The sequence below is a fragment of the Passer domesticus genome, chromosome 7, assembly GCF_036417665.1.
Source record: "Passer domesticus isolate bPasDom1 chromosome 7, bPasDom1.hap1, whole genome shotgun sequence".
Taxonomy (NCBI): domain Eukaryota; kingdom Metazoa; phylum Chordata; class Aves; order Passeriformes; family Passeridae; genus Passer; species Passer domesticus.
This window is the reverse complement of record NC_087480.1, coordinates 18,833,613-18,860,870: the sequence shown is the minus strand read 5'-3', so window position 1 is coordinate 18,860,870 and position 27,258 is coordinate 18,833,613. Positions and strand designations below refer to the sequence as shown.

Here is a 27,258-nt window from a genome sequence, read left to right as displayed (position 1 = left end):
CCGTGCTGAGCGGGGCGCTGCCGCTTTAAGAGCGCCCTGCCCTCACCCAAGATGCCGCCGGCGCGTTCCGCCCGTGCTGCGAATGCGCATGCGGAGGGCGTGGTCCCGGCAGGCACCGCCCACGACTCACCCCGCCCCTTCCGCCCGCCCCGCCGGAGGAACCGCCGGAGGGGCCGCGGGCGCCGGGCCCGGAACGGGCCGGGCCGGAGGGAGCCGGGCCAGGTACGGGAACGGGGCCGGGCCGGGGAGAGCCGGGCGAGGTACGGGAACGGGGCCAGGTACGGGAACGGGGCCGGGCCGGGGAGAGCCGGGCGAGGTACGGGAACGGGGCCGGGCCGGGGAGAGCCGGGCGAGGTACGGGAACGGGGCCGGCCGGAGCCGGGGCAGCACCTCCCGGGGTGTGCGGCTTGCCCTGCTGGGGGAAGGCGGCCGCCGCACCGGGAGCTTGCAGCAGGCGGTGGTGGAAGCGCGGGGCAGTGACGGACCCCGGGGCTGGCGGATCCCCGTGTCCGGCAGGGACGTGCCCGTGACTGGCAGGAGTCCGTGACTTCCGACTGCCAGAGGGCAGGGATGGACGGGATACTGGGAATTAGGAGTTGTTCCCTGTGAGGGTGGGCAGGCCTGGCACAGGGTGCCCAGAGCAGCTGTGGCTGCCCCTGGATCCCTGGCAGTGCCCAAGGCCAGGCTGGATGGGGCTGGGAGCAGCCTGGGATGGGGGAAGGTGTCTCTGCCATGGCAGGGGTGGGAGATGGGCTTTGAGGTCCCTCCCATCCCAAGCCCCCTGTGACCCCCTGAGTCCCCTGTGTAAGTGCCAGCAGCCCCCTGCACCAGCTGCAGGCTGGCTGTGCCCCGAGCCCTGTGTCTTGGCTGGGCTCCCTTGCCTGAAACCCTCCTTTTCATCCAGCAGCTCCAGGAGGTGCCAGAGTGGCGGCAGGAGCAGCTGATCCTTGGCAGAAGGTACTGACACAACTTGTTGGATGGATAAATGGCCCTCTGGAATGGTCGCTGACCTCTCCGTGGGGGAATACCAGTGCTGGGTGCAGAGGATGGGATGGGGCAGCACAGGGATGGGATTCCCTCCTGTCTGTCCCTGCTGCAGTGCACGGGGTGCAGCTGGTGTCCCTCTGGGTCTGTTTGGGTGCTCAAGGAAAACCCCTCTGAAGAAACCTCCAGGAACAGAGAGGGTGAGAAACAGAGCAGCTGGAATTTGGGAATCCTGTGATACTCTGTGTTCTCAGCCTCTGGGTGCTGTGAGCTTTGGCTTGTCCAGGCTTTAAAGGCTTCCTTAATCTTGGATCTTGTTCCTCAGGTTTTTGCACCAGAATGAAATGAATGATTCAACTTTTTACATCTGTTCAGAGCAGGCGTTTGTGGAATGCACACTTTGGAATTTTCCAGGTGTTGTTGGTTCTGTTCCATGCTCAGGGGTCCATGGGACAGGACTGGGAGCACCTGAGAGGCTGTGGGGACATGGCTGGCACTACTGCTCTTCTGACTCCCTTTATTCCAACAAGGACTCAAAAACAGGATTGCTTTTGTTTCCATGTGCTGCATGGGTGGTGCTTATGTAGAATAGAGAATTGTTTTTAATTATTTGGGATGCAGCAGCCAAATCATCTTCTGGCTGTGCTGAGCTGCCCCCTTGGGAATGGCCCCCACCCTGTGCAGGGGGCAGAGAAGGGTCTGGGGGGTGTGATCTCACACTTGGCTACACCAAAATGTCTTTTGAGATTTGGATTTGTGCTCCTGTATCTTGCATCTGCCTTCACCCCCCTTCCCCAAATCCCAGATGATTTCTTTCCCTCTGTCACAGTCCCTCATTTTCTTCTTCCCTTCTTGTTGTGCAAGGTGCCACCAGCTGTATCTCAGCTGCATGTGGCTGCTAGTAAGGAAGACAGGTTGGCCCCCAGGTTTCTCAGCTGGAGCGTGTTCACCCAGAGGTCACCCACGCAGTGTCCCTTGTCCCTTCTGGGGCTGGCCGGATGTCTGCAGCCCCAGGCTGCCCACACAGGTGAGGGCTGGCACGGGCTGACCCTGCCATGCTCTGGGCACAGACTCATCCAGCAGGTTTGTCCAGCAGCTTGGACTGGGGTGTGAGTGCAGAGGTGACACCTTGGGAGTGGTTCTGTGCATCAGGGCTGTAATTATTCCCTCTGGGATAACAACCCCTTCCTGCTGCTGCAGCACAGCCTCACTGCAGCTGTTTGTGAGGCACTGTGAGCCCTGGTTTTGTAGGTCATGGATGCTTTGGGTTGGAAGGGACCTTAAAGTCCCTTCAGTCCCACCCCCTGCCAGGGACAGGGACTCCAGGATGCTCCAGTGTCCAGCCTGGCTTTGGAACTGCCAGGGATCCAGGGGCAGCCCAGCTGCTCTGGGCACCTGTGCCAGGGCCTGCCCACCCTCCCAGGGAAGGATTTCTCCCCAGTATCCCACATAGCCCTGCCCTCGGGCAGTTTAAGCCACCATTCCTTGCTCTCCATGGATGAATACGTGTTTTAGTTGGAGCAAGGATGCTTTAGTTGTCCCTGGAGTTTGGGGAGAGAAGCAAGCCTAGCAGAGCACTTTGGTCTGACAGAACAACTGGTGGCATTTTGGGGTGGAATATTTCCATCATATCCCTGATTTTATTCTTAGTAGTCCCTTTTCCTCTTCATGGCTTTTCCTCCAGAATACTTGGACCCAAAATGTCCCAGTTTGTGCTGTTGCCAGGTGGAAGGTGAGCTTGGAATGTGTGTCCTGCTTTGGGAGGAGGTTGGAACCATCCCTGGAAATTCAATGAGCCTGGAGAGTGGCTCCAGTGCTGTGCTGGCCCTGTGCTATTGTGCCAGCCTGTTCTGCCTCAGTGCAGTGGGGTTCAGAGCTGCTGGGCTGTGATCCAGCACTTCCAAAGAGCTGCCTGCCTTTATTCCTTCCTTCTTCAGGAACTTCTGTTCATTCCTTAACCATCGGCAAGGAAGGAGAGTTTATAGTTCAGGTCAAGGAGGTGCCTGTGAGTGGAATGAGATCCTGTGGTTTGATAAAAATGTATGAAATCATCTCCATGTTGTGTGCTGAGCAGCTGGGATGGATTTAGTGGAGAGGGAGGTCTTGGAAAGGTACCTGGTGTGCTCAGCTCTCATTGTGTAATTCCCACTGCAGTTGGCAGCAGCTCCAGGTCATCCACGTGGCTCCCCAGGGGCTCAGCAGCAGCCCCAGCCTGGGCTCTGGCTCTCTTCCCCTTACCCTTTCCCTCGCCTCAGGGAGACTTTTCCAGCCTGTTCTCTCCTAGGATTTTGTGCAAGTTGGGTGTTTTGTGTTCTCTGTGTGCCTGAAAATCCTGTTAAACCTGTTGTAGCCCATATTTTGGTATTGTGGGGGGTTTCTACCTTGCTGAGCAAGAGGCAGAGCTTAGCTCTCATCAGAATGAGTCTGGACCTGGTTCCATGTGGTGCTGTTTGGATTTTGGGGTGTGCTGAAAAGTGTCTCCTAAAAAGAACACCAAAAGGGGAAGGTGTTCTGCTGTAAGAGATCCAGCTGGGTGTTTACAAAGCATGGAATGACAGGTTTCTGTCTGGGACTTGATGCAAGCGTGACTCTAAACTTGCCTATAAAATATAATTGAGAATATCAGTTGAAGTCTTGCTTTTGTAGCCATGGTAGTCCTTAAAACAGTTAAAGAAGAAAGAAAAATGGGAAAAAAAGAGGTGGTGTTTGAGGCAAGATGGTATTTTTATCAGTGATTATTTAGCTTTTTTTCTGTCTGGCACAGTTTTGGGCATCACCTTTCTCTGTTAGATGTGTAACAACAGATCCTTTTTCCTTTTGAATTCCAGGAGAATAACTAATCATAGCAGATATGGGATGAATGGGATAAGTGTAAGGCATATGATCCAAAGGTGTGCATCCTCTGTGGTGGTGAATGGACAGCATGTGACTCCAGCAGAGACTTTTTTTAACTGGAAAGTGGAAATCAGCTTACAAAATACTACAGGACAAATTCACAAACCAGTAACTTACTTATTTGGGAAGTAGAGAATTTGTTGCACAGAGAAGCTGTGGCTGCCCCATCCCTGGAATATTCAAGGCCAGGTTGAACAGGGCTTGTAGCAACGTGGGATAGTGGAAGATGTCCCTGCCCATGGCAGGGAGAAGAACTTTCAGGTCACTTCCCACCCCAGTCATTCTGGAATTCCATAGTTCTAGGTACCAACATCTCGCTTGCACCCAGGCCATTTTCCAGTTGCTTTTGTGGCAGATGTGCTGGGGCTGTTTTCACACTCTGCTGTGAACTGGGGTGAATCTGTGGGGCTGCACCCTGTCCCAGAAGCTCCCTGGTGAAAACCAGCCCTGTTAGTTCGGGCTGTTCCCCTCGGGGTCTGTGGTGTGCAGGGTGTGCTGAGCCAGCCTGTCGGAACCCAGAGCATCTCTCTGGATGCCCTGGATGTCTCAAAGCCCTGGCAGGGGCTCGGAGACCCTGGCAGGAAGCCAAAGACACCTGGAAATTCGATCTTAATTCATGGAGCAAATTGCCAACCTGATAAGAAGAATTACAGGCCACAAAAGTTTAAGTAGGAATCACAGGGTGAAGGGAAAAATTTTGGAGCACTGTACAGGGGGGTTTTGTATGTTGTACAGGGGGGTTTGAAATCCTGTACATGGGGGTCAGGAGTCCCAAGATGGAGGAATTTGGGCATGCCCTGTCCTTCTTCTTTCTTCTCCTTGGCATCCATGTTCAGGATGATGTTGGCATGTGTGGATTGGTTCATGGTGAAGGTGCACTTGCCAACAAGGGTGAAAAGTATTGGAAATTAAAGGTAAATATCTAATACGTAGTTTTCACTATAAAAGAGACAACCCCCCGTGGGCGGGGGAGAGTGCCCTTGGCTGTCTTGCTGATCAGACCTCGGCTGGACAGACAGAAAAACTTTGTAGATAAGGAACAATAAACTCAACTGAAGACCAAAAGCAAGAGTCCAGACTCCTTCTTCAGAGCGCGGCCTGCCCAGAACCACCTTTTCCATGCTGGGGCAGAGACCACTGACAGCCGACCCCGGCACCAGCCTGCCCACGACACTGCTCCTCATGGCTGGCCAGCCACACAGCCATGCTGGGCAAGCAGGGTGACCTCCCACACGGAGCTGTGACACCGCCTGCATTCCCAAAGAGGCTAGGAATGGCAAAGGAGCTGTTAATGTGTTTGAGTATGGAAACTGCGGTGAACAACTGCATTTAGTCTGGAAAATACAGTTTGGAGTCCAGTAGCAACCTCCCCTCAACTGGTTGCAAGCTACCTGTAAATTTGGTCTTGGGCATTTTCATGTTGAGCTGCTTTTAGTCAAAACATTATGCAAAAAGGAAAGGAAGCCAGCAGTAGTTGTGAGGAAACTCCTGGGAAGAGGTGGCTGAGCTGAGATTGTGGCTTTTTAAGTGAGAGCTAAAGTGGTGATGATGGAAAATTTAGGAGGAAAAAAAAAGAGGTTTTGTGGTGAAACCAATGGATGGGGCAGATAACTGTGAATAAGTAGTCAAGATGTGTTCCTGATTCTGAGTTGTGACGTACCAGTGCTCCCAGCTCAGCTGGATTTGTGTTAAACAGTGTTTATTTTGGCTTTTGGAGGACTGGTACTGTTCTGAACAGGGCTGGCAGTGCCTTCGGGCACATCTATGCACTCACCTCAGTCTGTACCTGCTGCTGGGGTGGTTTTGGGATGGGTGTGTTGCTCTTTGCCTCTGTTTGAATATTCCAGTGTCCTGAGCTGAGGGGCAGAAGCTCTGTGGAATGGTGGATTGTTCCAGAAGAGGTGGTCCTGGTGTGGATGGAAGGATGAGGGCTCTGTGTGTCTGCATCCCGGGATGGCAGTGAATCCCACAACACCCTGTGAGCCGGGGTGCCTGGGAAACCCAAACTGCCACAGGATTCACATGCTGCTCTCTGCTGTGGCTGGTGGTGTTTGACAGCCCCCGTTACCCTGCTGGAGGGATGTCAGAGCAGAGCCTGTACTATTGCCTCCTGGGCCCGTGTGGGTACACGTCAGAGAACAGCAAAAGAGCCCCAAACAAGCCCTAAAACAATGCAAGTCTTTGTGTTCAGCCTGTGTTGGTAGAATTCCCAGTTTCTCTCAAACCTATTGTTCGGGCTGGTGTGGCTGGACTGCCCTGGCCCAACACAGGCAGCATTCCCAGGATGTGTTTGCCTGTGCTGGAGCAGCTGCCGAGGGCGAGAGGCTGCCTGGAGAGGTCAGCCTTGTGCCAGGGCCAGCCCTGTGCCCCTGGCCCAGGAGGGACAGCTTCTCCAGGATCCTGCACTGTGGGAGGCTGGGGCAGCACCGGCGTCCTCTGTGGCCACCCTGGGAATGGAGCTGTCAGAATCCTGGAATGGGTTGGGCTGGAGGAGACCTTGAAGACCATCTATTGCCATGGGCAGGGACACCTTCCACTATCCCTCGTTGCTACAAGCCCTGTTCAGCCTGGCCTTGAATATTCCAGGGGTGGGGCAGCCACAGCTTCTCTGGGCAGCCTGTGCCAGGGCTTCCCCAGTGTCACAGGGAGGAATTCCTTCCCAATATCTAACCCCGTCTCTGCAGGGGTGAAACCATTCCCCCTTGTCCTGTCACTCCAGGCCGTTGGAAATTTGATATAATTTTCTCTGTACGAAATCTGAGGCTGTTTGCGGTCACTTCAGAGAGAATGGGGAATTGGAGGAGAGTATGGCTTGGAAAAATAACATTGTCTTGGGAACTGCCTGTGGCAAATCATTGGCTCTTTTGTCACAGCATGGGGACACAGGGCTGGCCCCTCCCGGGGGCATTGATTTGGCAGCACAGCTGTGCACAAAGCTTCTCGGCTCAACTCCTCCTGCAGAGGGTTCTGTATCTCAAGGGCTGGAATACAGCAAAATCCAAACCAGCTCTCTGTTCACACATAGGTGGAGTTTCACCCTCATGGAGTCCCTTCCTCTGTTTAGGATGGATAATGTGGGGATTTTTTAGTGTTGGTGGGAGCCTGTAGAGTGATGATGTTGCCCGGAGAGGTTGTGGACTCCCTGTCCCTGGAAGTGTCCAAGGCCAGGCTGGATGAAGCTTGGAGCAACCTGGAATAGTGGAAGGTGTCCCTGCCCATGTCAGAGGTGGGATGAGCTTTAAGGTCCCTTCCAATCTAAGCCATTCCAGGACTATGAAAGCCTGGCTCTGCTGGCTCCCAGCCAGGCACCAGGAGTGTTGACCCAACAGCCAAATGCTACATTTTTTTCTCCTTTCTTTTTATATTCAGCTAAAATTGGCTTATTCTGCAGTTTTTTCCTAGTCTATATACCAGTGGTCTGGTACTTGTGGGAAGGGATGTGCCTGAGAACCACGTGGGGCTGGAGAGGAAGGAGAGCTCTGAGTTGTCAAAGCTCAGCTTAGGTTTGCTGATCTTTAAAGAAGCCCCAGTCTTGTGATCCGGGTTTTGGTTTCCCAGTGGAAACAGCCACTAGGTGGTAAGCTGGCTCCTTCCCACAGCAGGAATGGCTCCCGAGGTGGCTGGTTGGGATTGCTGCCTGCTCCTGATGTGATTTCCGTGTGGTGCTGCTGGAGCTGGGGTCGAGCCTCTCCTCTGACAGGGAGGAAAAAGTGCTTTGGGAGCTTCTTCCGTGCTGTGACTGGCAAACCCTCGGGGCTGTGTGCTGGAAGGGCCGCTGTGAGCGTGGCAGTGCTGCAGCTCTGGAGTGCCAGTGCCATCCCCTGCTGCCACGGTGGCACTGGTGTGGGTGCTACAGCAAGACTGAGGGAGCCCATCTGGGTGACACCCAGCCTGGAGCTAGGAGAAAACCTTGGAATGCTTGGGCTTTGGATTGGAAATGGCAGCGAGGCTCTGGCTTCCTGCTGCCAGCGCTGTCACTGAGTCACTTCCAGGCGGTGGCCTGGGGACCCTGCCGGGTTCTGCTTTGCTGCTTCCCTTTCTGTGACTGCCATGGGGAGCAGAAGGGCAGAGGAGGTGGATGGGAGCAGCTGGAGGAGGATGGTGTCACACGGGCCTTGGGGACACCGGCAGTCCTGGGGTATGTACGAGTGCTCTGGGGGTTCTGGCAGTGCCAGGGCCTGTGCAAAGAGGCAGCTGTTGCCCAGTGGAGAACTGGGGTAAATGAACAGCCAGATAAGCATGAAAATGGTCTATTTTTTATTTAATTTTATTCCTCGTGCTTGGGAAAGCATCTGTAGAAGGAGTGTTTTGATAAGAAAAAGTGTCTTAAACCTCTTGTCTCGATCTGACAGGAGAAGTGAGCAAGGAATTATCCTCCTGTGTGTCCTTCTTGTGCTGCCAGGCATTCCCTGGGCTCTGCTGTGGCTGGAAGGTGCTGTGTTTGCTGCCGTGCTTTTGATTTTTAAAGCTGTCAATGAGAACCAGCTCAGGGAGGGATTGAGTGGAGCAGGAGGTCTTGTTGCTCTGCCTGTGCTGCAGGAACTGCTTTCTGTGCAAAGCAGAGCACTTTAGATGGAATATTGGGGAGAAATTGTTCCCTGTGAGGGTGGGCAGGCCCTGGCACAGGGTGCCCAGGGAAGCTGTGGCTGCCCCTGGATCCCTGGGACTGCCCAAGGCCAGGCTGGATGGGGCTGGGAGCAGCCTGGGACAGTGGAAGGTGTCCCTGTCCCGGGCAGAGGATAGAATGGGATGGACTTAGAGATCCCTCCCACCCCAACTATTCTGGGATTCTGCAAATGCAGAGATATTTTAGCCCCTCTTCACACATATTTATACCCACTGAGTCATATTGGAAAATACCTGTAAGACCATGTGAAGCTGCAAACGAGCCCTGAGACACACCGGCACAGTTTTCTTAATTCTCTGCCAGGCTGACAGGGCCATCCCTGCCTCCCAGGCTGGGAGCTGGATCTTCTGTGCTCCCTGGAAGCAGTTTACTGGAAGAGCATCACAGCACTTCAGTGCCATAGAATTGTTTTCATTTTTAGCTGGCAAATAACTTTGAATTCCTGGGTTTCTCCTGCCCTCGGCTCTCTGGGCCACACTGTCTGTGTGCTCTCAGGGTGTGCAGCTGCTCGTGTGCCTTCCCAAGCACCCAGCTCCCCTTGTCTCCCTCCTTTCCAGGATCTTCTGTGGCAGTTTAGTGAGAAAACACGGTGTAAAAGTTAAGGAAAGTGGTGTTCCATGGTGTAGGGCTCAGCAGAGAGCACCCTGTGCAGTGCCAAGGCTTTTTGTGTGTGCTGTGATGGCTTCTTCAGTGAAATAGGAAGTGTTTTCTGCAGAGTGTGTATTTCAGCCTGTCGGGAAGGGCTGGCTAGCATTTTCCCTTCCTGGAACAGGTCTGAGCTATGGAGTTGGTTTCTCTCTTAAATCTCTGGGAGAAAATCAGTATTTGCAAGAGCAAAGTGCACATGGCCAGCAGTGAGTCCAGGCAGGCAACCTGGCCTGGATCAAGAACAGTGTGGCCAGCAGGACCAGGGCAGCCTCAGGCTGTGCCAGGGGAGGTTCAGATCGGACACCAGCAGGAATTTCTTCACAGGAAAGCTTTCTAACATTAGAAGGGGCTGCCCAAGGAGGTTTGGGGTCCCCATCCCTGGAGGTGTCTAAAGAAGGCTTGGAGGTGGCACTCAGTGCTCTGGGATGGGGACAAGGTGGGGAATTGGTGCAGTTTGGACTCGATGGTCTTTGAGGTCCTTTCCAACTGAAATCATTCCGTGGTTCTGTCTTCTCATGGAGATGCAAAGATTCCCATTTCCATGTGGCAAGAGCTGTTTCCAAAGCCCATGTCTGACTTCCCCCCCCACCCCCATTCCGTTTGTTATTATATTTTCAGAGCTTGTGCTTTTGTAGTTCCTCTGCTGTCCTGGAAAAGAGGAGGAGAAACAATGGGTCTCTTGTCTTGGTGTGGCAGTTCCTTGAGATTGGTGGGGTCCAAAAAAAAAGCCACAAACTATTGCAAACCTGTTGAGAACACGTGTAGAGATTATTTAATAAATACATTGGAGTGGCTCTTGCCCTGGCTAACATTGGAATTCCAGCCTGAACTTCAGGTGACATCACTGCATCCAGCCTTCCATGGGAAGAACAGTGCAGCCTCTGGGTCTCCACCAGGGTCAGGTGTCAGTCCAGTTGGGTGTGAAAATGAGTTTTCCTGCTTGTGCTGTAAAAAGCTTCCCTTTGCTGGCAGGTTTGGAAGCTCTGGCCATGGATCAGAAGGGCTGTCGTCGGGGGAGCTTCCAGAGTGGCACCAGCGATGAGGATATGCTGGAAATAGCTGGAGCATCCATGGATTTCTCCATGGCAGACGATGACCCACCACTCGACAGGGAGATGGGAGGTAAAACCCACGAGCTCTCCCCTTTCTGTTTTTCCTGATGGCTTTGGATAGGATTTAATGGGAATATTTGCTGTGTGGGTCCCGCTGGCCTATGCCCAGGCTGGGTCTGGTGTTTCCTGGCACCAGAGTGAAGGGTTTGCAGGATTCTGTGCTGGATTGTGTCCCTATCTGTGTGGCTCCTGGGCTGTGACATGGAGCACATCCTCTGGCTTCAGGAGAGTCCTTCCTGGAGTAGCTGCTGTGGAGAAGAGCTGGCAGTGGCAGGGGGGAGGAATGTGGGTGCCATGAAATTGCAGCACTGAGCCATTCCTGAGGATTGTGATATGAGCATAAACTGTCCCCTCCCTTCCTTTCTTGCTTATCTGTAATTTTGGAGGTTTTCTGTCATGGAGAGAATCTCTCTGTGTGGCAGCACAGAGGATTTGGTGCTTCTCTTGCCACCCCTTGTCTGGCCAGAGGGTCTGGAGCGTCTTGCCTCCTTCTGGAGTCTGAGCAGTGAAATTCATGGAGAAGGAATGAGTCAACATGGATATGCTGAACTCTAAGGAGTGCTTCCCCTGGATGAGGCTCTCTCTGTTGATAGGGTCTCAGGTCCTCAGGGGAGGTGACACTAAGTAAAAGAGGAAATTTTAAAGGGGGAAGAGCTTCTTGCCCAAATGCCAGTTTCAGTTCTCCTGTGAACTTCCCCTGCTGACTTCAGATGTTTGCTGGCAGATGTTGGGGTGCCAGTGTGAAACCTGAAGCTGTGGGGGCCCAGCTGGGAGATGGTGGCTCTCTCCTCCATTCAGAGGAAGACTCAAAAGTGTTTCAGTGGTGGAAGGTCTCCTTTTGTCTGTGACATTTTAAAAGGTTTTTTCTCCTTGAGTTTTAAAGGCGAGAATTGAGGCAGGTAGTGACAGGGGTTGGTTTGAACTGAGAGAGGGAAGACTGAGGTTAGATTTAAGAAGAAATTGTTCCATGTGAGGGTGGGCAGGCCCTGGCACAGAGCAGCCGTGGCTGCCCCTGGATCCCTGGCAGTGCCCAAGGCCAGGTTGGACAGGGCTTGGAGCAGCCTGGGACAGTCAGTGGAAGGTGTCTCTGCCCCTGGCAGGGGTGGAATGAGATGAGCTTTAAGTTCCTTCCAACTCAAAGCCGTCTGTGACACCATGATCAGAGGTGTGAGTGCCTGGTTTACCCTGAATGCTTATAAGCACAAACAGGATTTAGCAGCAGGTTATTCTCCATGTTAAATTTAAAAATAAATTAAAATTTAAGTGGGAGCCTTGAGCTGGCTCATCTCCCCTGCTTTCTTCACCCACCTTCCTCCTTGACCTCACACAGAACCCGGGAGCTTTTATCAGGGAGACCAAGGTCAATGTGGGGAGTGTGCAGAGTTTCAGCCTCCCGGACAATGCTTGAATGACAAGTTATCACCAGCAAATTGGAGCCCGAGGAACTTAATCACCAGCCCCTTTGAGCTCTGTGTGCACTGAATAAAGGTGAGATAAAGGCTGCTCGTGTGTTGGGAGAGCCTTTGAAGTCTGACTGTGCCCAGAGGACAAAAGGAAAATCCAGTGCCTGCCTGCTGCAAAGACAGTGAGCAAAGAGCGTTCCTGGGAGTTATTAAGTAAGGAAAATGTCAGCTGAGTGGGGAAGAAAGGGATTTGTCTGTCAGTACATGAGTGACTGACCCACCACTGTCAGGAGACTTGATAAATGTGCTTTCCTGTGCTGCATCGTGACTTGGGGCAGAGCTTTGGGAATGGGCTGCAGAGCAGGGAGTGTCCCAGGCTGGGGTGCCAGGAGCATCCCGTGTGGGAGGTGGTGAGCAGAGTGCTCGTGTCTGGGTGTCCTTCCATGGTTAAGGGTCGGGTTTGGTGGATCCTTGGAGCCGGGCTGTCGGGTGAAGCAGAACTGGCACCTGTGGAAATTGCAGGAACAAATCCAGCCTGGGGGAGAGTGGATGGGGAGCAGCTCTGAGGAGAAGGGCTTGGGGCTCTCGGTGGATCAGAAGCTCAACTTGCCCTGGCCATGATGCTGGAACCCGCTGTGCCCTGGGCTGCTAGCACAGCGTGCGCAGCAGGGGAGGGGATTCTGCCCTGCTCAGGTGAGACCCCACCTGCAGAGCTGCCCCAGCACAGGGAGGAGCTGGAGCTGTGGGAGTGGGTCTAGGGGTGTCCCCTGGTGGGGTGCAGGGCTGGCCCTGGTGGCAGTGTCCCTGTCAGTTTTGGGGGCTGGCCCTGGTGGCAGTGTCCCTGTCAGTTTTAGGGGCTGGCCCTGGTGGCAGTGTCCCTGTCAGTTTTGGGGGCTGGCCCTGGTGGCAGTGTCCCTGTCAGTTTTAGGGGCTGGCCCTGGTGACGGTGCCGGTGACGCCGGGGCGGGGAGGGCCCAGCAGCGCTGCGGGATCGCCCGTCGGAGCCCGGAGGAGGAGGAGGAGGAGGAGGAGGAGGATGCACGGAGCGCCGCTGTGAGCCCGGGAATGTCCCCCGGAGCTGCTCCTGCGGGACGGGGAGTGGCTGAGCCGGGGTGAGGAGACCCTTCAGGGAGGAAAGGAGACGTGAGCCGAGGGGAATGTGTCCCTGTGTCTGTGCACGCTGTGGGGTACCAGAGCCAGGATGAGGGTGGTGGAGCAGGGGGTGGGCTGCGGGATTTCTGCTGTGTAATGGTTGTTTGTTCGCTGTCCCCGTGAACCTCCTGCATTTCGGGGATTTGCTGGAGCAGGGGAGCAGCCACGGAGCTCTCCAGGTGCTGTGGCTGTCCCCTTGGCACTGGCAGGACAGTCAGCAAACTGTGGCTTTGTGGGGCACATGGCACACTTGGAACTTCACCATGTCCAGCCTGGTTTTCCTAAGCCCAGCGGGGTCTGAAGTGGAGCATTAATTAACCCCTTCTGGGGAGTGATCAGAACACTGAGAAATCTCTGTTTGAAATGAGCAGTAATAGGGTCACTTTTCACTCACTGTCTCCAATTTGGAGATCTGGATGTTACAAACAGGGAGATCTGTGCAATCATCTTGGATGTGTTTTGGCAGGGCATCGTGGAGCTCATTTTTCTCCTTTATTCCTATCTGGGAATCCTAGGATACTTGATTTGCAGCAAGCTGAGGCAGGAAATATGATCTTTATAAATATTTATGGCTGTCAGCCATTTCATAGTTCTGGATTACCCCTGAAAAAAAAATAAAATATGTTTTCTCATTATCATCTGTCAAATGAACAATTGTCTGTGGCTGGAGACCTCGGGATTCTCCTTTGGGAATAGAAATCCTGGTGCTGTAGGAGGGCAAGCTGGGCTGAGAGGGGATCCTGGAGAGCAGGATCAGACCAGCCTGCACCTGCCTGGTCTGGAGTGGGATCAGCCCATGCCATGGGCTCACTGGGGCTGTGGATGGGATGGGATCACAGAGGCTGTGCCTGAGGGATCCTGCAGGTGCCATCAGGGTCTTGCTGGGGGTACCAGGACTTTCAGACCCTCTGTTATTGCAGCTCTGTGCTTGCTTTGTGCCTCGGGGTCTGGTTCCTGCTCCAGGGCAAGCTTTGAGCTGGGAGAGTGTTCCCAGGACAGCTCAAAGTCGCTGGTCTGGGCAGTCCTTCCAGGAGAGTGAGCATGGAATGTGACTGATCTCATCTTCTTGCAGAAGACGCTTCTCAGGGTGTTCTATTAGCTTGGTTAACTCTCCTTCATGAATACTTTTCTTTATGACAGCTGTATCTTTTATCTTTAGGAAAGATTTGGTTGATAGGCCAAAAAAAAAAGAAAAAGGGAATAGCCAGAGAGACAGCAGAGAGCCTGCTGTCTGCAGCACAGAGTCAGGAATGATGGGGGTGCTTCTGGGAGAGGGGTCATTCCTGTGGGAACAAGGAACAAAGCCAGCTGCTGCTCTGGGCTGCAGGTGGGACTTGTTCAGGTGGCCAGGATGAGGCCTCTGTTTGTTCCCTGGGTACCTGTGCCAGGTAGCTCTCCTGTCCTTGGAGCAGCACCAGCCAGGTGCCAGGAGGAGTTCCAGGCATTTCAGTGTTCCGTGTTCTCCCCTTGCTCATGTTGTTGTCAGGATGGTTTATTCCAGGAGGTTCTGATCTATCAGATTTAGAGAGCAGTGTCTAGGATTTCCTGCGGGTATATTTCAGTGGGGAAATCTCTGGATTTTGCATTTCCAAGCTTCTGGTCTCAAAAATGCTGTTAAAACCAGGGATTCCTCACAGAAAATTTTAAGAAATAAGAAATAAGAAAATGCCTTATTTTCCTCCCTGTGCAGTTGGGTCTCACAGCCTGTGCACTCAGCATTTGGAAGAGCTCTGCAGAACTCCATCTTTTTTTTCTTTTTTTTTTTTTTTTGTCCCAGGTGAAGCGAGGAGCTGTTTTAAGTGGGTTATTTTGTGGTGGTTGTCAGTTCTGTACATGACTCATCTTATTTTCCTGCAGCTGTGGCAATCTGGGAGATGGGCTTGGGAAGACTTCACAGCTCTTTTCCCTTCCTGCTTCAGATGATGGGGCAGAGGGCAGCTCTTTGAATTCCTTATTTTTCCCATCTGGAGACACCTTTGCCCCCGTGATATCTGCAAGCTAAATATGCTCAAGTATCAACCATTATCCTTCTGTCTGGGAGTTTTAACCCTCCTCTTCTCCCCACGTACCAGTTCTGACTGGATTTTGGTTTTTGCTCTTCTTTTTTTTCCCTTTGAACGTCTGCAAACACTCAGTGTTTTCCAGAATCAGAATTTGGGGAATGTACACCCAAGCTAAGCATTGTTTTCCACGGGCTGGAGCAGGTTAAACAGGAGGCCCAGTGGTTTGGCTGAGTTCTCACCTGAGGAAGGCTGCAAGTCTCAGTTTGGTGTTTTTCTAAGCCCCCATTTGTTACCACTTTCTGCTTTCCAGGCCCTATTGGATGCTTTGCTTTCCCTGTTTCCCTGCTCCCATCCATGCCTTCCTGCCCATCCTGTTCTCATCCTTGCCAGATCCACCTGGGATACCCTTCAACTCTGTTGGAAGTCCTAAATATTCCTTTTCTCCTCTCCCTCTCCATTTACTTGCCTCAAATGCCAAAATACCCTTGTGGCAAGTCCTGCATGTGGGGAAAGGCACCATATAGAAGCTGGTGATGATTTACTTTGCCCTGAACAGTTATTTCCAGGAGCAGCCCCATCTCCAGGTGATCTGCTGAAGCTGGGGAGGGTGTACCTGGCACAGATCACCTGGGAACATGTGCTCGTGGTATTCAGCTCAGGAAACACCTCGGTAGCTCTTTATTTCCATTGAAATCTGTGGTTTTCCTCCTAAATGAGTTTTGGTGGTTTTCTTTTTTATAAAAAGAGTAAAAACTAAGAAATACTCAAATGTCCCCCTTCCTCCCCAGCAGGCTTCTCCTCATATAATGGAGGAGGGATGAACGGCACGAGCGCCATGATGGATTTCCTGGAGGAGCCTCTTCCTGGGGTGGGCACCTACGAAGATTTCAACACCATAGACTGGGTGCGAGAGAAGTCCCGGGATCGAGACAGGCACAGGGAGGTAAAAATTCCTCCTCCTCCTTGCTGGCTCTGAGTGCAGGGTAATTAGTGTGTGACTCTTGCTGGGGTAGGGAAGCTCTTCTTGGAGACCCCTGGGATGGAGGGATTGCCCTTAGGATGGGGGCTGAGAGTTCAGTTTGAGGAAAAGGAGCACTAAATCTGACATGTTGCACTTTTTTGGCTGCTGATTCTCTTCTGAAGGCTTTGATTTATTCCAAATGGGGGTTTAGAGAACAGAACCAGCCTGGTTTTCTGCTCTCACATTTGCACTGGTGAATGGTGCTCTTTCTGTTGGATTTTTTTTGTTTGAGAAGACTGAGTTAAGTTATTCCAGAATTCCTTCCCAGGACTTCAGCACTCTGCAATTAAAGGAATCTGCTCAGAATGCAAGGGGGGCTTTAGCTGAAACACCCATATCCCCAGCCTGCTCCTGCCTTGCTTTGTCACAGGGAACAACAGTGGTGAGCTGGAATGTTTCCCTTGGGAGAGGCAGCCGGGCACACAATGGCTGTTCCGTCACCCTTTGTCGGCCTGTCAGGAGCAGTGAGACTGACAGGCCTCAGCTCTCCTGGGCATCTGGGACAGGGCTGAGTCCCACTTCCCAGTGCCACCAGTGCCCACTTCCCAGCTGGACCATTCCTCCCTGCTGGCATTAAATCTGCAGCCCCAATCTCTGTCCATATCATTTGGACTCTAGCACAGAAGCTGTGGCTGCCCCATCCTTGCAAATGTTCCAGGCCAGGTTGGATGGAGCTTGGAGCAATCTGGGATGGTGGAGGGTGTTCCTGCCCATGACAGGGGGTGGTACTGGGTGATCTTTAAGGTCCCTTCCCACCCAACCTGTTCTGGGGTGCCATGATCCTTGATCCATTCTCCTGCCCACACCCAGCAGCTGTAGGAGCAGCTACTGTGTCAGGTGCTTCTTCTCTCCCCCCTCAAAGCAGAGTCACAGTGTCACCAAGTAGTTTTAGAGCATTTACCACAATGGATCAGAGTCCTCATGGGGTTTTGTTTCTTTCTGCAAACCCTTTCCCAGATCACCAACAGAAGCAAAGAGTCCACCTGGGCCCTGCTGCACAGCGTGAGCGATGCCTTCTCTGGCTGGCTGTTGATGCTCCTTATTGGTTTGTTGGCAGGTGAGAGCAAACCTCCAGGTAAAACATATTCCTGCACTGCAGCATCAGGATCCTCCCCACGGCCTGGCAGATCCTTGGAGGAGCAGGATTTTGGAGTGAGGACTTGTGCTGACACCAAGGGCTCTGCTGCTGCCTTATAAATTCACAGGGAATTATTTTTAAGTGCTTTGAGCCTGTGTTTGTGCAAAACCAAAATACAAAACTGAGGCTGAGAGATGTTCTGGACACTGCTGTGGGTCTGCTGCTGGCATAGAACTCTGAAATGAATAAAAAACGTTCATTATAGCAGAGCTGATTGAAACACTGGGAGTGTCTGTGCTGAATGCTCCTCATGGGTACTGATTAATGCCTGGGGCTGCCAGCAAGAGCTCCTTATTTTTTGGGGTTTTTCCATCTATACTTAGATATAAAAAGGGAGAGATGTTGCTTGGAAATCAGGTGTCTTTCAGAATTCAGCTGCCTGAGACCTCTTTTATTACTTAGAACCAAACTTTGGCCCCAGGGCAGCAGGAATAAATCACTTGGATACAAATCTTCCCGATAGGAAGCAGCAAGCATCTGTCACGAGGGATGGAGTGAAATCTTGTGTTAATGTTTACCCAGGAAGGCTGCTGGCCAGTTGGTCATTAACTGGGGGATTTGCTGCATGTTTATTGCAGCCTCTGGAGCTTGTGCTGCCGCTTGCTTCTATGGATCAGAGGTCCCTGGCCTCTGCCTTGGTGTGGGGGTTTTGGGATAGGAGGAGTTGTCAACAAAAGTGACTTGAAGATTCCTCTAAAAACCTGACTTCCCTTCTGTACTGGCTCTGCTTGCCTTGTTTTACTTGGCACAGTTGTAACTTTCCCCTCCTTTATTTTTTCTTTTTTTAAATTAGGATTGGAAATGTTTTCTCCAAATTCAGAGTTATTCCTGTCACAGTGTTGCTGTTGTTGGTACAACTCCTGGATCCTGGTGACACATTTTGTCTGAGTCCCCCAGGAATGTGGGACATCCCTCTCTGCCCTCCCACTGCTGCTGTGCTGTATTTAACAAACAGTTATTGAGAGAATTAATTGCTGGTGATGCAGGGGGGGGTTTGGACACAGTCAGCCTTTGAAACATCATCAGCCACGCTCTGTTTCCTGACTTGATCTTTTCAATATATTGAAATTATTCAAAACTAAGCAAATCCTCTCATTTAGCTCTCCATAGAATAAAGGTGAGTTGTAGGCAGAAATACCACACTGCTCTGTGCGTTGGGAGGCGAGTCCAGTATTGGTGGGGCAGACTGTGACCTTCAGGTGTTTGAGTCTGCTCATTAAATTGTGGTTTTTTCCTCTTTAAAACAGGTTCCTTGGCAGGTCTGATTGACATCTCTGCCCACTGGATGACAGATCTGAAGGAAGGAGTGTGTTTGGCAGGGTTCTGGTTCAACCATGAGCACTGCTGCTGGAAATCCAACACCACCTTCACTGACAGGGACAAGTGTCCTGAGTGGAAGAGCTGGTCCCAGCTGATCCTTGGCCATGGAGAGGTGATGGACGCCTGGAACTGCTTTTGGTGCTGAATTCCCTGTTTGCCCAGCCTGTAGCATCCCTGGGGTGATGTGGATGCCAGGAGTCCAAGCTCTGGGTGGTTCAGTGGTTCATGGTTAGAGCCCTAAAGGGGTCTCAGTAAACAGGTTGTGTGGGTGTTGTCCTTGGAGGGGATGTGGGGAGGCAAAACACTGCCACATTTACAAGTGCAGTGGGCCACTGGTGTGTCCAGGATGTGCTGTTGGAGGGTATTTTGCCCATGAACATTCTAGGAGAATGCCATGATTGCTAACCCAGGAAATGGAACCTGGCCTTGAAACCTCAGAGCAGGTCTCTCCACTTTTAGCTGGTAACTCTGTGGTGTCCTGCTGATTCCCTGTGCTCACTTCAGTGCCCAGGTCTGATGTGGTTTCAGTTGAAACCATCTGATTTTGGCAATTTCCTCTTTGTTTCAGGGGGCCTTTGCATATATCCTCAACTACTTCATGTATGTTATCTGGGCCTTGATGTTCTCCCTCCTTGCTGTGCTCCTGGTGAAGGGCTTTGCTCCCTATGCCTGTGGCTCAGGGATCCCAGAGGTGAGTGAGAACAAGAGTGGGTTGTTTTTCAGGTGGGGTAGGGATCCACCACCCAAAATTTACACATGCATGTTATGGAATATTATATTCCACTTTAGATGATGGCTTCATATATAGGTGTTTTTCAAAGCTGTTTGAAATATGTCTAATACTAAAGTCTCCATGCAATCCCTTGGGATTCAGATGTTTTGGCATTGCTGCAGGAGGTACTGCTTAGGTGTTCCTCCAGCAGGGATAGTGGCCCTCAGGGAAGGGCTCAGATGGCTGCTCCTGCTTCTGCATGGAGAGATATTTTTATGGACTCTCACTTTTGATAGCTCAGGGGAACTCTTGAAAGCTGTAGAAAAGGCAGAATTGGGAATGTCCAGTAAATCAGGAGCTCTGACCAGGGCTTGAATGAAAGCCTGTAGAGCTTTGTGTGCTTGACTTCCAGATCAAAACTATCTTAAGTGGTTTCATCATTAGAGGCTACCTGGGCAAGTGGACGCTGGTCATCAAAACCATCACCCTGGTGCTGGCCGTGTCCTCGGGGCTGAGCCTGGGCAAGGAGGGGCCCCTGGTCCACGTGGCCTGCTGCTGTGGGAACATCCTGTGCCACCTCTTCACCAAGTACCGCAAGAACGAGGCCAAGCGCAGGGAGGTGTGTGGGGACACCAGCCTGGGGAGGTCAGGTGGGCTTGAGGCTCTGGGGCTGAGGATAAATGGTTCTGTTTTGGGGTAAATGATCCTGTTATGCTAACTGATATTTTTGGAGCTCCTTCTCAGGGAATTGGCTCACTCCACCTTTTCCCTGCTGTCTTAAAGCAGGTCGGACCTAGCTGACTGTGTTGTAGATAAACATTGTAAAAATTTAAGTGAAGACAAACAAAAAGGGGGCTGGTTGGGAGGGCTGAGGAGTCTGAGTGCCTCTGTCTGTCCCTCAGGTGCTGTCAGCAGCTGCTGCCGCCGGTGTGTCTGTGGCTTTTGGAGCTCCCATTGGAGGAGTGCTCTTCAGCCTGGAGGAGGTAACCTTGGAATGCTGTGGGTTAGAAACGCAGCCCATGGAGAAATTCCTCCTGATGTCCAACCTGACCCTCTTCTGGCACAGCCTGAGGCCATTTTCCCTTGTCCACTCTCCTGACAGCTGTGTCCCAGGGTGCTGGGTGTTGGAGCAGACCTCTCGTTAGGGGTAGAAATGAGCCAAGGCACAGACTCTCATTTAACAACATGAAAAGGGCCCCAGTTTATTCTTCTTTACAGCTTAGCCATCCTGGCTCTGACTACAGCAAACTTCTGCTGTTGGCTTCTCTGACAGGCTGACTGCTGGCTGTTTCCTACTGCAATATGACTGCAAGCATTTCCTTGCTGCCTCTGACCACAGGCTTTTACCTGGCTCCACTCTGACTGCTCCAACAGCAGGCTCCGAGTCTATCAGACTTGGACTGATGTCAGAGCAGATCTTTTGCAGCAGCTCTCTTCCTTGTTTTGTTCTTCTTCGTGTCTCTTTGGATTGTTTCTTCTTCCTCAGGGGTCCTCTTCCCCCAGGCTCTCCCTAACCAGCCAACCCACCCCTTTTATCACACTTATCTTTATTAGTCACAGCTGGGACCCATTAAGGGCAAGGCTGTTATTCTTCTTTGGTAATTAGTACAACTGTGACTTATCAAGGGTGAGGTCATTTGTAATCCCTTCTTCTACACCTACACATGGGAACAAACTTCTCTGGTTTATCAATCCTCTTTTTTTCCCAAGGACCACCTAATCCTTAATCTGTTGATCTGGATGTGAAAAGACCACTGCTGTTTAGCTCAGGGTCCAGGATGGATTTCAGAGGAAGGCAGGGATGGATTTCAGAGGAAGGCAGGGATGGATTTGCTCAGCTCTGGCAGTGATGGCAAGCACTGCTGTTTGGTACTTTGGACCTTGCAGAGCCACAGAATTCTCTCAATTCAGCTCATGGCTGATGTGTAACAGGTTTTATTACCCAAGTGAGTCGCTCCAGGGATCACAGAGGACACATGCACGTGCTGCAGGCCAGGGCCCATTCCACTCACTGAAGTCCTCATTGAACTGGAGCTCCAGAGCAAGCCTGGGGTGCTTGGCTGGAGAGCAGGGGATGAGCCAGTGCTCATGGATCTCTGTCCTGGCTTTACTCCCTGCAGTGGGGTCATGCTAAGTGTTCAAGTGACCAAATGTGCTTCATTCTCCTCTTAGGTGAGTTACTACTTCCCTCTGAAGACCCTCTGGCGTTCCTTCTTCGCCGCGCTGGTTGCTGCCTTCACCCTGCGCTCCATCAACCCCTTTGGCAACAGCCGCCTCGTGCTCTTCTACGTGGAGTTCCACATGCCATGGCATCTGCTGGAGCTGGTGCCCTTCATCCTGCTGGGAATATTTGGTGGGCTCTGGGGAGCTTTGTTCATCTGCAGCAACATTGCCTGGTGCAGGCGGCGCAAGACGACGCGTCTGGGCAAGTACCCGGTTCTGGAGGTGATCGTGGTGACGGCCATCACGGCCATCCTGGCCTTCCCCAACGAGTACACCAGGATGAGCACCAGCGAGCTGATCTCGGAGCTCTTCAACGACTGTGGGATTTTGGACTCATCCAAGCTCTGTGAGTACGTGAACGATTTCAACAGCACCAAGGGGGACGATCTGCCTGACCGCGCCGCTGGCCCCGGCGTGTACACGGCCATGTGGCAGCTGGCACTGGCCCTCATCATGAAGGTCTTCATCACCATCTTCACCTTTGGCATGAAGGTGAGGGTTTCCTGTAAAGGAGCTCATGTTCTTCCCATGCTCTTCAGGACCCTTAAAGTTTTATTTCCTTTTAATTTCTGACCAGACGTGTTCCCCCAAGCTCTGTCAGAAGGGGACAGACTGCAGTTGTTAGTCCTGCTGCTTGGACCTGAGGGCAGTAGAAACCTTCCAGCCTGACTGTGGGCACCAAATGCAGTCACAAAACTGGTGCCTCAGGGCTCCACATCCCATTTTCCAGACACAGAATGCTCCTAAATTGTCCTGCCTCAAGCTTTTTTGATAAATATGTGATTTAGATGAAAGAGCTAATTGCAAAGCAATCAGTGTCTTAATTTGTTAATGCATAATTGGAGCTGTTCCTTGCTCAGAGGGTTTGGAAGTTGTTTGGTGCAGCCTCTGGAGCTGCAGGTGTAGTTCCCAGGTGTGAGCTCATGGACAGTTTTTATGTTCCTGCTCATTGCAGGGGGGTTAGACTAGATGACTTTTCAAATGTCCCTTCCAGCTCAGCTCCGGCAAAGCCTCTGCCTCACTCTGGTTTGAGGTCCCACCACTCCTCTGTGCAGTCCCTGGGCTCTGCTGCTCACTGCCCGTGTTCCCACAGGTGCCCTCGGGGCTCTTCATCCCCAGCATGGCCGTGGGGGCCATCATGGGCCGGCTGCTGGGGGTGGCTGTGGAGCAGCTGGCCTTCTACCACCATGACTGGGCCATCTTCAGCGGCTGGTGCAGCCAGGGCGCCGACTGCATCACCCCTGGCCTCTACGCCATGGTGGGCGCTGCTGCCTGTCTGGGTAAGCTGGGGCTGGGCCCTGGTGGGTCTTGGTGAAGAGGTGGTGTGGCGGGTGAATGGTTGGACTCCCTGATCTTAGAGGTTATCCCTGCCTTTATCACTGAACCACAGAATGGTTTGGGCTGGGTGGGACCTTAAAGACAATCTCATTCCACCCTGTAGTGATTCTGTGGCTGAAGAGCTGTGGTTGTGACTGACCATCAGAGCTGGTGTCACCTCAGCAACCCCAGGAAACTGTAATAGAGTGTGCCATGTGTTCCTCACCCTGGTGTGTTTTTTTGCCATCTCCAGCCCAGTGCTGGGCACAGCAGCTGCAGTGGGGAGCTCCTGAGTGGGAGCCAGAACAGTTGAGGCTGCCCAAGGACTTGAATTTTCCTGTGGGGTTTTAATTCATTTTACTTCCTGTTCTGGCCTTAAATCTCGTGACGCAATTCTGCTTTTAAGTGCTCTGTTTTCTGGTAACACTTCTTCCTCTTGGCTGGGCTGGAGAGACTGGGTGCATGTGACTGAACTTCACTTTCACAATTCCCAGTCTCCTCATCCGTGGAATAGTACAGGAGTTCTAATGGACTACTTTATCAGGAGAAACTCTCCTCTAAAAACATGCCACCAAAACCCATCTTTGGCCTTTATAGAGGGGATATGCCTTGTTTGAGCAACCCAGTCTAGTGGGAGGCATCCTTGCCCATGACAGGGCCTGGAATGAGATAGCCTTCAAGGTTCCTTCAAATACAGACCCTTGTGGGATTGTTTGCATGCAATTGATGGAAGATAAATACACTTTGACTTCATTAATAGTTCTGTTTACTGCTGGGCAGCACTGAAGGGTCTGTGCCCCTTTGGGGAATGGATATTGGAACTAAACTCCTGTAAAATGTTTATGAGTAGTTTTGGGACTTAAATCTCAAAAGTCATTAAAACATGCCAAGACAAAACCCCACAGAGACCCTGAGCTCCGTGCCAGGGCCTGGTGCTGGCAGGGACGGAGGTTTTGGTGCTGTTATGATTGTGTTTGGTGCTGCTGAACGGGGCAGTCCAGCCGTGCTGGCACCACCCTTCTCTAGAGGCGGGGACTGGTGTGACACTGCCGGAGTGACCGGAGCCGCGCTGCGTTGGCAGGGGGCGTGACCCGCATGACCGTGTCGCTGGTGGTCATCATGTTCGAGCTCACCGGGGGGCTGGAGTACATCGTGCCCCTGATGGCAGCAGCCATGACCAGCAAGTGGGTGGCCGATGCCATCGGCCGCGAGGGCATCTACGACGCGCACATCCGCCTGAACGGGTACCCTTTCCTGGAGGCCAAGGAGGAGTTCTCGCACAAGACACGGGCCATGGACGTGATGCGGCCGCGCAAGAACGACCCTCCCCTGACGGTCATCACGCAGGACACCATGACTGTGGAGGATGTGGAGACCATCGTCACCAGCACCACCTACAGCGGCTACCCCGTGGTGGTGTCCCGGGCATCCCAGCGCCTGGTGGGGTTTGTCCTCAGGAGAGACCTCATCATTTCCATCGGTAAGGGGTGACACCGCCTGGGTGAAGGTGCTGTCATTAATGCCAGCTGTCACTGACCTGGGGAGGCCACACACTCCTGGTGCTGGTGGCTGGGCTCTGCTTGCCTTGGATGTGAAGGACAGGGTGTCTGTCATAGGATCACAGGATCATTGAGGTTGGAAAAGCCCTCCAGGATCATTGACTCCAGCTTGTGTCTGATCCCCACCTTGTCACCAGCCCAGAATACTGAGTGCCACATCCAGGCCTTCCCTGGACACCTCCAGGAATAGGGACTCAAGCTCCATGGACAGCCCCTTCCAATGTTAGCAAGCTTTCTTGTGAAGAAATTCCTGCTGATGTCCAACCTGAACCTCCCCTGGCACAGCCTGAGGGAGTGTCCTCTTGCCCTGTCACTGGCTGCCTGTGGAACCTGTTCTTGTATTTTATTCCAATATGGAATAAAATACAGGAACAAGTGCATCAGGATATTATGTGTGTTGCCTGCCTTCTGTGGTACCACCATGAGTTTCTGCACTTGGGTTCCTTGGAATCTCCAGGGATTCATTAAGAGTGGTCCTGTCCCCAAGCTGTGTACAGTGAAGCACAGATTGGAGTTTGGGTTTTCATGATCAAATATCCCAAATATTCTGAAATATTCTGAATATCCGGCCTGGTGTTTGGGCTGCCATACCTGCCATCCCAGGAAGCCTTGGAATGCTGATATCAGATTGCAGTATGGCAGGTACCCACAGTACCTTTGTGTGCACTGCTGTGAAGCTCTGAGGGATGGCCAGTATTTGACTTGTTTTCCATTCCTGACCCTCATGATGTCCATGGAACCTGTGCCAGTCATTGAGTGCTTAAAAATAATCCTTTAACTGCTCTGCATGGGACCCAAATCAGTGACTCATAAAAGTACAAAGCATTTTATTTACCTCCTCTAAAAACTGTGAAGTTAAAAGGTCTCCAGAACTTGTATTTATCTGGCCAGAGTACAGTGAGATGCAACAGCCTTGGCTTTGGGCAAAGGCTGATCCCACCCTTGCAGTGGAACTTTGGAGATCTTGGATGTTCTCCCAGGTAACGAGTGACAGGACAAGACCTGAAGTTGTGCCCAGGTGAGGCTTATGTTGGATATTGGGGAAAATTTTTTCATGGAAAGGGTTGTCCAGCCCTAGCAGAGGCTGCCCTGGAGTCACCATCCCTGGAAGTGTTGAAAGAAATGTGTGGATGTGGCACTTGAGGACACGGGTTCAGGGTGACCATGGTGGTGGTGCTGGGTGACAGTTGGACTCGATGGTCTTAAGGATCTTATCCAGCCTTAATGATTCCATGGTTCCCTTAGATGAAAGGCTGGAAACCCATCACACCCTCCTTGGGTGGCAACAGCTCTGGCAAAGGGAAGGAAAGGACTTGTAAGGCCAGTAAATGTGAGCTGAGGAATGGGAACGCTCCTCTGTTTGGAAAAGGAAAAGAGTGCTGATACTGATTCAAATATTTCTCTTTGCAGAAAACGCCCGGAAGAAGCAGGATGGGATTGTGAGCACCTCAATTATTTGTTTCACTGACTACTGTCCCCCCCTGCCTCCGAGCTCCCCATCAGTGCTGAAGCTCAGGAGCATCCTAGACCTCAGTCCCTTCACGGTGACAGACGAGACGCCCATGGAGATCGTGGTGGACATTTTCCGCAAGCTGGGATTGCGCCAGTGCCTGGTCACTCACAACGGGTAGGAGCCCTGGGGCTGGGGTCAGACCTCCTCTGCTCCCAGGACAAAGGGGACTGGGATCCAGCTGGGGCTGGATCCTGGAGCAGTTCTTGCCTGGCAAAGGCACTTGTGACAGCCCAGCTCCGAGCCCTGTCCAGCCTGGCCTGGGACACTTCCAGGGATGGGGCAGTCACAGCTGCTCTGAGAGCCTGTGTCAGTGTGTTACCACTCTCAGAGGGTGCAATACTTTCTGTGGGGTGTTACTTTGAATCCCAAAGACTCTTCAGCACCTGCAAGGGGCTCAAGTGGCCCTGCCAGGGTCCCTTCTGGTGGTGTCGGTGCATTAAAAGCATTTTTTCATTTTCCAGGAAGCTGCTGGGGATCATTACCAAAAAGGATGTACTAAAGCACATTGCACAGATGGCCAACCAGGACCCCGAGTCCATCCTCTTCAACTAGAGGGAGACTGTAGGGATTGTGTGTCCCACATACCTGGAACTTTCTAGCCCATCCTGGGCAGACTTTCCTATTTTTATTGAGACCATGGAACTGTTTCCAGCGTTTTCCTCCATGGAGCTGAAGAAGATAATTTTTTTCTACCAGATAATGAATTGCACTACGGAATCTGTGGAACATGATCTTCTTTTTAGAAGAAAAAAAAGAGACTTTATTCACGTTGCTTTTGTGAAGTTGCTTTGGAAAGATTCCATGAAGGAGTAAAATGTTAGAGAATTGTAGTTCCTCCTCTTCTTTTGTTGGAACTGCTGTTACGAACATGGGGAGGAAAAGGCAAGGTGTTTGTGCACTTCAGAAGCAGCAGGATGGTTTTGCACACAGTATTCAGGTGGTGGCAGAGGGACAGGGCTGGGCTCAGGGTGGTGTATTTCCAGTTTTCCACTTGGGAAAAATCACAACCTTGGGAAGCCAAAATAGGGGAGAGAAAAATAAAATTTGGCTGACTGAGGCTGCTCAGCTGAAAGAAGGAAAAAAACCCCCAGCAAACCAACACCCCCCTCCCCCCCACAAATCAGATCTCCTTAAAATTTGGCCCAGTTTCTGATTGGGAAAATACTGGTTTTGATTAATTAGTGAATGTATTAATTACTCTGCCACTGCCTTGTCAGGAGAACCCCAAGGAGGAGGTAGGAAGAGGTCACAGGTGTCTTCCCGTCCTGCTGCCTTTCTCTGATCTATTCCCAAGGATTCCTTCTCCTTGATTTCCCCTGAGCACATCACTGAAATCCCGGAGGCTGAGTCCTAAATTCCTGCCCTTGCCCAGACCCCGGTGGTGTTGGACATGGCACAGGTGGCTCCTCCTCACCCTGTCCCACTGCAGGGCCTGGGACACGGGTGCTGTTCCCTGCTCCCTCCTGTCCCTGGATCCCAGCTGGAGGATTCCCAGCAGGAAATTCCCAGGTCTCCTTTGGCCAACAACTATGCAAGAAACACTTCCCACCACGGCCCCTGTGCTCCTCAGTCCCTGTCCCAGCGCCAACCAAATGATTTTCCTCTTAATAAAACTGTGCCCATTTACTGGA

General features: G+C 52.1%; 1 protein-coding gene across 14 annotated transcripts; it reads left to right on the top strand.

Moving 5' to 3' along the window:
- The first annotated feature begins 118 nt into the window (after positions 1 to 118).
- On the top strand, positions 119 to 27,258 carry LOC135304659 (H(+)/Cl(-) exchange transporter 5). Of its 14 annotated transcripts, none has more exons than XM_064427302.1 (14): positions 119 to 222; positions 905 to 957; positions 10,127 to 10,276; positions 15,613 to 15,767; positions 16,803 to 16,902; positions 18,231 to 18,415; positions 18,872 to 18,994; positions 19,428 to 19,634; positions 19,918 to 19,998; positions 21,188 to 21,730; positions 22,332 to 22,518; positions 23,637 to 24,035; positions 25,525 to 25,741; positions 26,089 to 27,258. In XM_064427302.1, exons 3-14 carry the CDS (start codon positions 10,144 to 10,146, stop codon positions 26,177 to 26,179), a joined length of 2,421 nt encoding a protein of 806 aa, XP_064283372.1. In that variant the 5' UTR covers positions 119 to 222; positions 905 to 957; positions 10,127 to 10,143; the 3' UTR covers positions 26,180 to 27,258. The 14 variants fall into 14 exon arrangements, with proteins under 14 accessions (XP_064283372.1, XP_064283373.1, XP_064283375.1 ...); XM_064427303.1 differs by having other exon boundaries at positions 128 to 222; positions 908 to 957; XM_064427304.1 differs by having other exon boundaries at positions 146 to 260.

Bases quoted from the DNA above. Each gene is read 5' to 3' on its own strand.
- LOC135304659 (XM_064427302.1), top strand. From the start codon at position 10,144: ATGGATCAGAAGGGCTGTCGTCGGGGGAGCTTCCAGAGTGGCACCAGC. The intron at 10,277-15,612 runs GTAAAACCCACG...CTTCCTCCCCAG, and splicing joins ACTCGACAGGGAGATGGGAG to CAGGCTTCTCCTCATATAAT. The intron at 22,519-23,636 runs GTAAGCTGGGGC...CTGCGTTGGCAG, and splicing joins GGGCGCTGCTGCCTGTCTGG to GGGGCGTGACCCGCATGACC.